Source organism: Octopus bimaculoides, chromosome 3 (genome assembly GCF_046866305.1).
Source record: "Octopus bimaculoides isolate indiv1 chromosome 3, ASM4686630v1, whole genome shotgun sequence".
In the NCBI taxonomy this organism is placed as follows: Eukaryota; Metazoa; Mollusca; class Cephalopoda; order Octopoda; family Octopodidae; genus Octopus; species Octopus bimaculoides.
Window position 1 is genome coordinate 139,460,646 of NC_142930.1, and position 13,032 is coordinate 139,473,677.

At 33.5% G+C, this 13,032-nt stretch overlaps 1 protein-coding gene and 1 long non-coding RNA gene across 6 annotated transcripts in view; one reads left to right on the forward strand and one right to left on the reverse strand.

Annotated features, from left to right (window-relative positions):
• LOC106867283 (ATP-dependent 6-phosphofructokinase) overlaps nt 1-13,032 on the reverse strand; it is a 50,547-nt gene that overhangs the window by 29,978 nt on the left and 7,537 nt on the right. For 3 of the 5 annotated variants that reach the window (XM_014912119.3, XM_089349738.1, XM_089349737.1), the window contains exons 2-8: nt 8,102-8,175; nt 7,012-7,089; nt 6,044-6,233; nt 5,207-5,372; nt 3,632-3,676; nt 1,355-1,463; nt 1,154-1,249 (exon numbers count right to left, since the gene is read on the reverse strand). In XM_014912119.3, the coding sequence (XP_014767605.1) occupies nt 1,154-1,249; nt 1,355-1,463; nt 3,632-3,676; nt 5,207-5,372; nt 6,044-6,233; nt 7,012-7,089; nt 8,102-8,175 (758 nt within the window). Of the gene's footprint in view, nt 1-1,153; nt 1,250-1,354; nt 1,464-3,631; nt 3,677-5,206; nt 5,373-6,043; nt 6,234-7,011; nt 7,090-8,101; nt 8,176-11,656; nt 11,789-13,032 lie in introns of those variants that run through there. The other 2 variants (XR_016241228.1, XM_052966115.2) reach the window with 2 other exon arrangements.
• The window catches only part of LOC128247273 (uncharacterized), a 77,039-nt gene that overhangs the window by 28,409 nt on the left and 35,598 nt on the right, over nt 1-13,032 (forward strand). The window lies entirely within an intron of this gene.

Sequence of the window (13,032 nt, forward strand, 5' to 3'; positions counted from 1 at the left end):
TGGTGTCACCTCCTGGTCCACCAGTCCTCAATCAAATCGTCCAACCCATGCTAGCATGGAAAGCGGACGTTAAACGATGATGATGATATATATATTTATATATATACAATTTTTTGAGGAGTGACCAAATGATACAATACATTAGATAAGCCCCGGTTCAGTTAACTTCAGAACACTTGGGGTATTATGAAATCTGGAGCTAGCTGTGCCAGACTGCTTTTTACACATGAAGAAATGACTGACGGTCTCTCTAAAAATATACAAGGAAATTTCATTTAAGCTGGGCTATCAGAGGATATGTACAAACTAGCAGTGACTTGATATTATAGTGATTTTACACTTCAGCCCATAATAGCATGGAACAAAAAAAAAAAAAAATGAAGAGTGTTATTGAAAATGTGAAGCAGTATATGTATCCATATGGTTTATGAATTATTGGACATTTAGTTGAGAGGAAATCCAATGAAAACAGACATGGACAATAAATAACAGTATATCTCACTCGTTTAGATTTCTTCACTTTGAAAAATGTTCCCTTTTTTAATAAATTAGGAGGCATATTAATTGGTTATATTATAAAATGTGTGTGTGTGTGGGTGGGTGGAGTTGGGTTATTGAGAGATAGACAGTCCCAAGCAAGATAAAATATCAAGGACATAGTATACTTAAAATCCTGTAAGCTTTCCTAGGGTTATTTAATGGAATGCTAGCTACTGTTTAGTGTTGTATACATGCACCCATGTGTGCATGCCTGTATACAACACACACACACAGTTTAGAGAACTCTTTAGAAATGCAAATTACAGAGTGACTTCACTACTGTAGATGCCATGAAATAAAGCATCCAGTACACTTAGTAAAGTGGTTGGTTTTAGGTAGAGCATCCATCCATAGAAACTAAAGCAGGCACTGAAGCATGATGCAGTCCTTCAACTCATTGCATCTTGTCAAACCCTCTAACAAATGGAAGATGGATACAAATGATGATGAAAATTATGGTGATGATAGATATGCCTTCATTTTAACATATATTGTTGCATCACTGAACCTAAAATATTTAGGAATAAAAAGAAACTTATCTGCTATTGGATTATAATTTTAAGAGTCAAGTACTAATAAAGTTGGAATAACATCCAATATTGTTAATCTTTACCTTCTTCACCATGTCTCCTGTTATGGGATTACCCTCTCGGTCAATTGCACCTTCAGCTACAATGATGATGTTCAGCCTTTGACCAAGTGTCCTCTCCTAAAATAAGAAATGTAGATAAAATTTTTAAAATGTTAAAAAAAAAAAAATTATCTTTAATATAATCATTTAATTCCAAAATGATTCTGAAAATATTCAACTTACAACAGCTAATTTGTTGCAAAGAACATCTTGCCAACCTTGCTCTGGGGGCCATTCAGGAATGAAAACCCAATCAGCCTCACTCGCCAAAGCAGCAACTAAGGCTAAATAGCTGGAAAGAAAATTTGATATTTCTATTGACATCAACAATTATATGCTTTTATTTGAAATCAGTTTTATCATAGATATCTAATATGAATGTGTTGGATTCCCTAAAGATAATTTTAGAGGTTAGTCATAGTCCTGTATCCACCCAAGGCAAAGAACATTATTCAATTGGTCACAGTCTTCCAAGGGTAGAAACAGATACCAGTTTGTTTTTATTGTGGATATGTAACAGAAAACCCTTTTTTGCTTTTAATTATTCCAGATTTACTTTTTTTAATTGTAATTTTTTATTTCCATTAAACAAGTTTTCCAAATTTTGATATTTCAAAAGTAAAATATAGTTTATTTTTGAATAGCAAATAATTAGAATCAAGTTCATTTGCCCAATCTTAACTTGTAAATGTATGAAGTAAACAGGGCAAAAACACCCAAAACTGTAAACATAAAAAGTATGCACAATGACATTAAATTTATGAAGCCATTCCTTCCCAGAGTTGCAATCCACTGAATTTCCTCCCCTACCAGTATTTTCTTTGAGGATGGTGCCATACATAAATTCAAACCGAACACGAACAACATGAAATCTCAGAGTTACCCAACCCACAAATACAATGAACACTCGTCCCTCCCTTTTATCTGGATTTTGCATTAGGAAGAATGATCAGTAAGTAAGAAAAACAGAGTGATGGGGAGAAAGAGCAAGGTAGACAGATGTAGACAAAAAATATATATGTATGTAGACAATTTCTATTAAAAGAAAACTTATAAATCTCAAATCACAAAAGAAAAAAAAAAAGAAAAAACTACAGCCAGAGGAGTAGCAAAACTGTAAATTTAATTAATGCTGTTTTGTTTTTATTTGAATACTTTTAAAGTTATCATAAAATTGATGATGAAGCAAATACAAATAATTACAACATAAAATATTGATTACATTTCTTAAATGTCAATTAGATAAATTAGACAAGGCAAGTAATGAGCATTTCTTTGTGAGTGCACATGCATGTGTGACCACCAGGCACACTGTTAGTTATGATGACAAGTGCTCCAGTCGGTTTAGTTAACTAAAGAGCTTGCTCATGAAATTAATGTGCAAGTGACATGTGTGCCCTCAATGTAGTTCTTAGGGAGATTCAATGTGATACAGAATGCAACAAGGCAGGACCCTAGAATTACAGGTACAACTCGTTTTGTGAGTTGAGTGGACAGGAGGAACCTGAAATAAAGTGCCTTGCTCAACAACACTATGCATTGCTGGGAATCACACTCATGACCTTACAGTCGAGAGTCGAATATGCCTAGCCACTAAACCATGTGCCTTCACGCGCGCGCGTGCGTGTGTGTGCGTGCGTGCGTGCGTGCGTGCGTAAAACAGATCTTAGTCAAGCTTTCCAACCATGGCTGTTTAGTTGTTCAATCAACTATACTACCAGGTTCATGGAATTAGCATGAAAGTTGGTAGGCTTCAACACAGTTTCCATCTCCTTGATTTAACTTACAAGTTACCAATCAGCTTGAGGCTATAAAAAATTATACTTGCCCAAAGTACCACACAGTGGAATCAAAAAGAAGTCATGATTGTGAAGTAAAACTTCTTAAACTTTTAATCATACTGCAACTACCTAAATATATGTGTGTGTGTGTGTGTGTGTGTGTGTGTGTGTGTGTGTGTGTGTGTGTGTGTATGCGTGTGCGTGTGCGTGTGTGTGCATGCACGTATGTACATAAATCTATTTTATCAATGTATATAAATGTAAGTTGTAAACATGGGCACGAAAACTTATAAAAATATTCTAATCAAGTTTCATAGAAACTTCCCTGCTACTCTTGCCAATGATATGAACTTGTGATTTAAAATGACATTAACTTGTGATTAACCTATTGGAAGTATATATAACCAACAATGCTATCTTCTTCACAAAATGACATGAAATATATAATTACAAAATAACTGATTAGCTGAAAATGAGATTTTTATGCTAGGCATCTTCTGGTAATACCCCTAACATAGGTGCAGTTCAAACATTATTTTCTGACATTTTAACTGAAACTCATCACTATTACATATAGCATTGATAGCTTCTATAAATAAATCTATACAAGACCAAATATACAGATATAATCATATTAGTTCCAAATGTTTTTAAAAAATACCAAATGAGAATTACTTACCCACAATGTCGACCCATCACTTCCATAACGAAGCATCTCTGATGGCTACAATAAAAGAAATAAAGTTAATCAATGGGGGAAAAAAAAAAAAAAACTCACTGTATTTTCAGGCATACAAGCTGATGTAGAATGTAGTGTAAACATTCAAACAACATCACTATCTTTCCAAATCCTGATATATTTCACATGGAATTTTTGGTCTGCCAAAGTCATACATTTATATAAAAGAGAGATTCTGTCCGTTTGTGTATTTGTTTGTCCCATAAAATGAAACTAAATGGTTCAAGGGAGGCAACACTAATTGTGCACAAACCTATGATGAACTGCATTGAGGCAAATATTCTCACTGGTTGTGGTAAACGTGACACTGTCTTCGTTCTTCACATACCAGTTATGCGAATGGGACATCTAATGTCCCATTCAAATTTAAGCCCTTACAGTTTCCTATCCTACTTTCTTTTGCCATGAGCTTTAATAAAAGTCAGGACCAAACACTAAAAGTTGCTGGATTGCAACTTGAAGAACAAACAGAAGTTTGCATATGAAAGCCATCTTTTTTTCTACTTAAATTATTACGTCTTTTTCTTATATAATACACACATCATACAGGATGAGTAAACCTAAATCTGACTGACAGGACACAGCATTTGTAATTTCATTGGACTATTACTTACCATTGTCATGCCTTCAGTTCCTGTAATATAGCGCTGAAATTTCAGCACTAACACTGACAGGACACAGCATTTGTAATATCATTTCACTATTACTCACTGATATTCCTAATAAAAACAAAATGTCTACTAAAAAAAGACCGCCAAAAAACGAAAACCAAAAAAATGCACGACGTGCAATGCTTTTTCTATATGAACAGTGATGTTCCACTTGATCTGCAGCCTTTTCAGTGCCGTCGCAGTCAACTGGATTCCGTGAAGCTATCCTTCCTTCTATATGATATACCAATTTTTCTAACTTCTCAGCCCAAGAAACAGTAAAATTAATTACCTGATCAACAACAGGTATTACTGCTAGTCATGTTGTTGGCACTCCGTCACTTACAACGTCGAGGGTTCCAGTTGATCCGATCAACGAAACAGCCTGCTCGTGAAATTAACGTGCAAGTGACTGAGCACTCCACAGACACGTGTACCCATAACGTAGTTCTCGGGGATATTCAGCGTGACAAAGCTGCCCCTTTGAATTACAGGCACAACAGAAACAGGAAGTAAGAGTGAGAGAAAGTTGTGGTGGAAGAGTACAGCAGGGTTCGCCACCATCCCCTGCCGGAGCCTTGTGGAGCTTTTAGGTGTTTTTGCTCAATAAACACTCACAACGCCCGGTCTGGGAATCGAAACCGCGATCCTTTGACTGCGAGTCCGCTGCCCTAACTACTGGGCCATTGCGCCTCCACTGCTAGTCATGGTATATAAGTTAACCTATATTTTTCTGGCTGCAAATTTTGGTCTGCAAAATTCAACTTGTATGCCAGAAAATACTGTAATACAGTATACAATTATGTTCTTCTTTAAATATTCCCAAGCAATAATAGGATGTGAAAGCTGTAAAATAATATTTTACCTCGATGCAGTAGTTGCAATAGCATCAATAGCCTCCATAATTCTATGCAAGGCTGAATCTGTACCAATTGTCATGTCAGTTCCACAAAAGTCATTGTCAATAGAACCAACCATGCCAGCAATGTTAAGATGCTTACATGATTCCATACGATCTTTAGTAATATGACCTGTTAATAAATCATATATAAAATGTAAGCCATAATATAATTACAGGTACTGAACATAAACACACACACTACATTATATACACATATTATATATACTCTTTACTCTCTTTTACTTATTTCAGTCATTTGACTGCAGCCATCCTGGGGCACCACCTTTTTTAGTCGAGCAAATCAACCCCAGGACTTACTTGTTGTAAGCCTAGAACTTATTCTATTGGTCTCTTTTTGCCGAACCACTAAGTTATGGGGACATAAACACACCAGCCTCGGTTGTCAAGCAAAAGTTGGGGGAACAAACACAGACACACAAACATATACACACATACATATATACGATGGGCTTCTTTCAGTTTCCGTCTACCAAATCCACTCACAAGGCTTTGGTCGGCCCGAGGCTATAGTAGAAGACACTTGCTCAAGGTGTCACGCAGTGGGACTGAACCCAGAACCATGTGGTTGGTAAGCAAGCTACTTACCACACAGCCACTCCTGTGCCTATATATATATATATATATATATATATATATATATATATATATATATTAGTTTGGGAAGCAAGTTTCTCAACAACAAAGTGACACTTGCGCCTATGTGTCAAAGTACATACATTCACTGACAGAGAAGTAACTAATTAAATAATTCTAATACAATATTAAATATCTTTTACTCACCTTGTTCCACTAGCTCTTGTAGTAATGACTGCCATTCCATACGAAATTTGTTTGCACCGGTTAAACTACCATCACCTCCAATAACCACTAAGTTGGTAATGTTCTGTTTTACCAAATTGAGAGCAGCAGTCAAACGACCTTCCCTTTCACGAAAAGACATACATCGTGCACTTCCAATTATTGTACCACCCTATAAGAAATTAAAGAAAAATCTTTTTTGTTATTTTAATTTCAGGAATTCTCAATTTCCTTTTTCACAACTGATATTTTCCAAACACAACAAGAATATTGAAACAATATTTTTCAACTCTTTCATTACTGTATTTCTGAGCAATATATTGCCTATGTTACAATTTATTTTTAAAGTAAGGAATAATTTAGTAAAATAACCATGTCATTATCAACCTGGTATTTGGAACATCAATTAACATGAAATTTTAACAAATGGCTTTAAATGTGATCACTTTAAGACAATGAGTTTGTATCATAGAATTGAGAGTTGACTCAGGTGGGTTGGCATCAAAAGGGTTAAAATGCCTATCTTGAAGTCTAAATATTCCTGTTCTTTTCATTTTATACAAGATCTTTAACCAAGCTAACAACTGATTACTTGTATGAATGCTATTGATAAGATTCTTTTTAGATTACATCTCTAATATTACTTAATCTTTATTGATTTCAAGTTTTGATACAAGGCCAGCAATTTCGGGGGAGGGTATAAGTTGATTACATCGACCCCAGTGTTCAACTGGTATTTATTTTATTGACCCTGAAACGATGAAAGACAAAGCTGAGCTCGGCAGAATTTGAACTCAGAATGTGAAAAAAAAGACAAAATGCCACTAAGCATTTTGCCTGGTGTGCTAATGACTCTGCCAGCTTGCTGCCTTGTTACTTAGTCCTGTATTAGTAATCAGTCAGAATCATTTAAAACCATTACACAAAGAAAGGCAAAAAGAAATACATACAAGATTCATCATTCCAGACACCTGTGCCCATGTTGCTTCCACAATATTGTCTCCACCATCTACCATTCCTTGGTATCCCTGTTTCACAAAATATACATATATATATATATTTAAAAAACAGCATCTGAAAGTTTTATAAATTCAACTTTGTTTTATACAATATCTTAAGTAAGAATTGAATTCAGCTAATAGTAAATCAAAACATTCTTTTGCAATTACTACACTAATAGTTAATTTCCAATTAGAACAGAGCAGCAACCCCTCATCAAGATAGCCTATTCCTTTTATTTTTATTCTCTGCTGCCAGAGCTAGTCTTGACTGAAGCAAATGCTAAAGATATGATAGGACGTCATTACTCATCAGTAACATTTTATAGATCAACACTTTATTCACAAAAACAGTAATACTTTGATCATGTAATAGAAAGCCTTACGTAGCAAATAAATGAAGAAATTACATTGAGCTATTAGATTAGACATAGCTTTGGTACACAAGTGAAGTAGATGTAATTATACTGAAAATAACAAAACCTTGCATTAGGAAAACATTTAACAAAGTGAGTATTTGAATAGTGATAAATGTCCGATAGCTGATCTTAGGGCTTCAAGAGGTGAAAGCCTGTCATATGAAGGTACATTAGTATATGGCTTGGCTTCCACAAACATCATCGTTTAAAGTCCACTTTCCATGCTAGCATGGGTTGGACGATTTGACAGGCCTGGTGAAACCGGATGGCAACACCAGGCTCCAGTCTGATTTGGCAGAGTTTCTACAGCTGGATGCCCTTCCTAACGCCAACCACTCAGAGAGTGTAGAGAACAAATAGAATAAAATATGATTTTGTGAAATGAAATTCTAAATCAGTGATTTCTAATTTAACAATACATCATGTGATTAATAAATTAAAAATTTCACTTTATGAAATTTAATTTACTAAATCTATTTGTATTCAGGTAGAATATCTTAAATTTACCATTCATGAAATCTAAATTTCCTGGTAAGCCATAAATGCTATCATTTTCAATCTAAAACATAAATGTCCTTATATCTGAGTACCTTGTAATGGTGAAATTATGTGTAGCTGCTTACCTCTTTGATGAAGTATACTTTGCATCCTAGATATATTCCCATCCGGACAACAGCCCGGACGGCTGCATTCATTCCTTTAAAGAAGAACAAGACAATTAAATTTTAAAAGTCGTAATTATAAAATTAACAATGAAATAAATACAAAGTTAATTTTTTTCTACTATATGTTGAATACATGGCTGTCTTTCTTATCAAATTATTAGATTCAATGCTAGCATTATATTTAATCATCCACAAAGAAAATTCAGTTTAAAAAACATTACAAATATAGGTATTACCAAACCAGACCAGACCAGACACTGTAAGTCATTCAATCTACAAAAAATAGCAGCTAAAGCTCCCTCAAATCACACCAACTTAAACAAAGGAAAGATATACGGGATAATATAGTCAAATATTTGATAAAAAGGTAGGATGGCCATGACTAGAATGCCATTGGTCATAAGCCTGATCAACTAAAGACTACCAAACTCCACTTACATTTTCATTTCATCATAAGCCTTACTTTAACTTACACTATACAAGTCACCAACTTCTTTCAGATAACTTCTCAAATTCTATTTTTTTTAACAAAAATAAAATATATAATATTTTTACTAAGAGATATACAGATAATATTACTCAACAATAATGAATTGGTAAATGATATAATTTTAACTAGAGAACAATTGTTTCAATTAATAAAATAATTATTTTCCTTCATGACACTACTATTAAAATAATGGTGACAAGTTGATAGTTGATCTTTTTTTTTTTTTTTTTTTGCGAGTGACAGTTTTATTGGTTACATACTTTCAATAGGCCACTCACCAGTTCATTGCATTTCTGAAGGTGAGAATAACAAAAGAATACTTGTATAAAAAAACTCAGGCAAAATATCCCCAGTGTGTGGTCCAAGGTGCCTCACACTGGGAATGAATTTGGAATTACATGGTTGTGAAATGGAGTTCCTAACAGTCATGCTAGCATTCATAATTAGTCATAATTTAATCTCCATATCTCAAGTTTATTCTTTGCAGTCAGTCATTTTTTTAGCTTTGAGATTATCATAGTATCACACATAAAAAGGTTTATATATTTAAAATAGGGAAATGACAAATCAGAGGCATGAAAGCCAATTCATCCAATATGCATGATTTTGTAGAATGACAAATTAATAAGTTTGTTTTGATTTAATCCCCAAGTTAAGCACTGATTTATATAGGAATAAAAATCATCATTGTAAATAAACTCCAACTATGCTAAAACATTGTTCACTTTGCTAAATAATAAAATTAACTATTTAAATATGGAAACTAAAGCATACTAGCTTTTTTCTTTAAAGCTAGAAAATACTTGGCTTCTCACAATTTTTTACTCTTCATAGTCCAGGTGAGGCCTTTAGTAGAATATTTCACTCTACATCTTGGAAGTACTGCTGCTCCACACCTGAACATCTTATCCTGCAGCCCCATTAAAAAGCCATTCAAATGATGGGAAGTCATTCACCAACACATTTCAACCTCTTACTCAGATGCACTCTCACCTCACCCTGCCTTTACCATCATCATCGTTTAATGTCCAACTGTCTGTTATAGCATGGTTTCTATAACTGGATGCCCTTCCTAATGCCAACCACTTAACAGAGTGCACTGGGTGCTTTTTATGTGTCACCATCATGGGTATGCCAATGCACCACCAGCATGGATGCTTTTCAAGTCGTCCCGGCACCACTTAAAAAGTACCTGTGTCGATGCAGTATTAACGCACTCATGTCAGCGCTGCATAAACACAGCACAGGTGCATTCTAATAATATAATGACCTCAGCTCCTCCGAATAAGCCGGTTATGTATCACCTACACCAAAGTTCACTTGAGATGAGATCCTCTCATCATCCATAGTGTTTCCTCAAACCAAGTTTCATATTAATCACTTTCTACAAAGTGTCAGGCCTCTGGAATTCCTTCCCTACCCATGTTTTTCCTAAGATGAACATAACTCTAGATCATGGGTCCAGTTACTTCCATTAAAAAAAATAAATGAATAATAATATAACAGAAAAAAAAAAACATTTAGGGTTATCAGATTTACAAACTTTGAATATACTTTTGGATTCAATTTATAAATAAAATGCTTCAATAATCTAAATACACTTAATTGAATGACAGTCTAAAAAGGGATATTATAATTTTAAAATAAATATACAACATTGCATTTGTTATTTACAGTCATCATCAAACACCTAAAACATTCCCATAATTATTATCAAGCTAACTAAAAGATAACTTGAGCTAAACATAAAGTACCTACATACTGCACATTTATCAATAAAAGTCATTTTAATGTTTAGAATTAGATTTTATCATTAATAAACAATTTTTCTATATTTCTTCATGATTAATGCATTTTAGACTTTCAACCACATGTGATGTTACTTTGATATACAGAACCTGATGAATCGTTGGCATCAATATCTACTACAACTGTCATTTGGTGAGAGACTTAATCCATTGCTCAGTTTAACACCACTGTCTGGCCCTAAATCTACTAAAAGCACATAGTTTTTAGAGGATTCTATGTTGTCAGCATTTTGGAACAGATCTTGAGACAGAGCATAAATCAATATCTAGATTGTGTTCCTTTTCACTGTAGCAAATTCATGACTTAGGGTTTTGTCCCCACTACAGTTATCTTGGAAATCCTGTAAAAAGGCAAGGGTAAGACAATTCCTTTATTATCGTCATCATCATTTATTGTCCCTTTTTCCATTCAAGCCAAATTTTTTTCAAACACCAAATATTTCATTTTCTCTTAAATTGCATTCAATGAAACATGCAGCCTTATTTAAAATGATGATACTCTGTGCAATAACATTTTTTTATGTTGGGCCATTAAGGTATAAATCTGTTTTGAAGAATATCAGATAAATTGTTATATACAATTATACATTTTCTAGAATTTACATTTAAATTTATTTTAATACACAAAGCAAAAAGAAAAAAAAAAGGGGGAAAAAGGGAAAAACCTAACATATGCCTGATTAACTATTCCACATACAAATATAATTTTAGGAAGTTTATCGTGTCATACAGAAATGTGAAGGTGTAATAACAAGATAAAAAATAAAAAATAAAAAATGTGCTACGTGAGATTATGTTCAGAAATCTAGAACAACCAGCCATGTTTTAAAACCATCACACACACACACACACATATACACACAACAGAATAAATAAATATTTTGTTGCTGAATTTAAATCCTCCTGTAAATGACACTTGCAGAGGGATTATTCTGATAGACCTACTTGCCTTAAACATTGTGCAAATAAAGTATTAAAGAGGTGCTATTACAACTAATCATTAATTTATGTGACTTGCTTAATAAATGTAGATCTTATATTTTGTAGATTAAGTATGTTTCAAAAGATTTTATCAATAAATTATTGGATCAATATGCACAGTGCAAAACAATTGTTTGTCAAATTAATTATCTTCTTAAGTAACACATTTTTATGCAGTCTTATTGATAATTCATTATACTAACAGTTATATATTAAACCAGTAATGAACCTTACAAAACTAATCCAGAAAAATAATTTTCTTATGTGCATTCAACATATTGTTTAGTTCTGTGTCAGCTCTGATAAAAGCTGCCTGTGAGTAAGGTATTCCAGCTGTGTGATCATTCCATTTTCTTTTTTATTCACACATCAACACAATGTTGGTCTATGTGTACGTGAGAGAGAGAGAGAGAGAGAGAGAGAGAGAGAGAGAGAGAGAGAGAGAGAGAGAGAGAAAGAGTATGCATTTGTAAATGTTTGAAAGAGAAAGTAGTCGGTTGGTAGGTAGAAAAGAGAGCAATTTCAGGAATTTTTTCAGCATAATTTATGACCTCTCATATTTTCACAGGCTTACATATTAGTAAAGCATTATTTTTTAAATTTATTTTTAGTTTTTGTTTGCCTTGAAAATAATTGAGAATTTAGAAAGTTTCAGTAAACGGACTAAAATGTTCTAAAGAACGTGTTTGAAATAACGAAAGATTCTTACTTAAATTATGATGGCAGGTTTTAAGAGTTACAGAAATGATACCACTATTTACTGTTAGAAAGGGTACAAGAGAAAATAGCAATAGGATTTTCTTGTGATAATGTTTATAGCTAGAGCAACATCTGAGGTGCCAATCTATGAGTTGTCAATAGTGTGAAGTCAGGCATTTTCTGTACTAGTCTCAATTTTTTTGAAAGTAGTTAATAGCTTTTTGAAAAATGAGAAAAGTGGTGTATTTATCAGAAAATGTATCATTCAATTGCTGTAACAAACTAGCAACAATATTTTTTCAGGTTCCTTATTTGAAGAAGGAACTGTATTGATTGTTAAGAGGAAATAATCTATCAGGATCAGGTGTTATTTCATGGTCTTGAATGTAATAACGAAGGAAATTGATACTTGTTTACCTGAAAATATTTATGTTGATATCTTTTGTGCAAAACAGAAATGTCTTTAGAATTTTGGCTTGATGGTCAATAGAATTACAGCACAGAATAAGGTTATTCTTATATAAATAGATGAATTTATGGTTATTCTATGAGATAATGTGTCTTGTAACTTGTTGGAAATCTGTGTCATTGCATCCATAAGGCAACTGGAAGTCCTGTATACTGATAAAATTGCTCTAAAGCTTGAAAATCAGTATAAGAACAGTCTTTAGCTACCAGTGGTAGTTGTTAATTGGTATGCATTACAACTTCCTTGATACATAAATGTTGTGACAGTATGTACTAGTAATTAGTCAATGACAAACAGGTAAAACATCAAGATCATAAAATATTAACAATGGTTGAGAAACCAATTTCAAGGTGCTTTTTGTGATTCTTGTTTCTTCTTGTAAACTGAGCTCTTCAAGAGGAATTACTTGGTTCTGTGATGCCTTCTTTGATTAGGCAGTTTA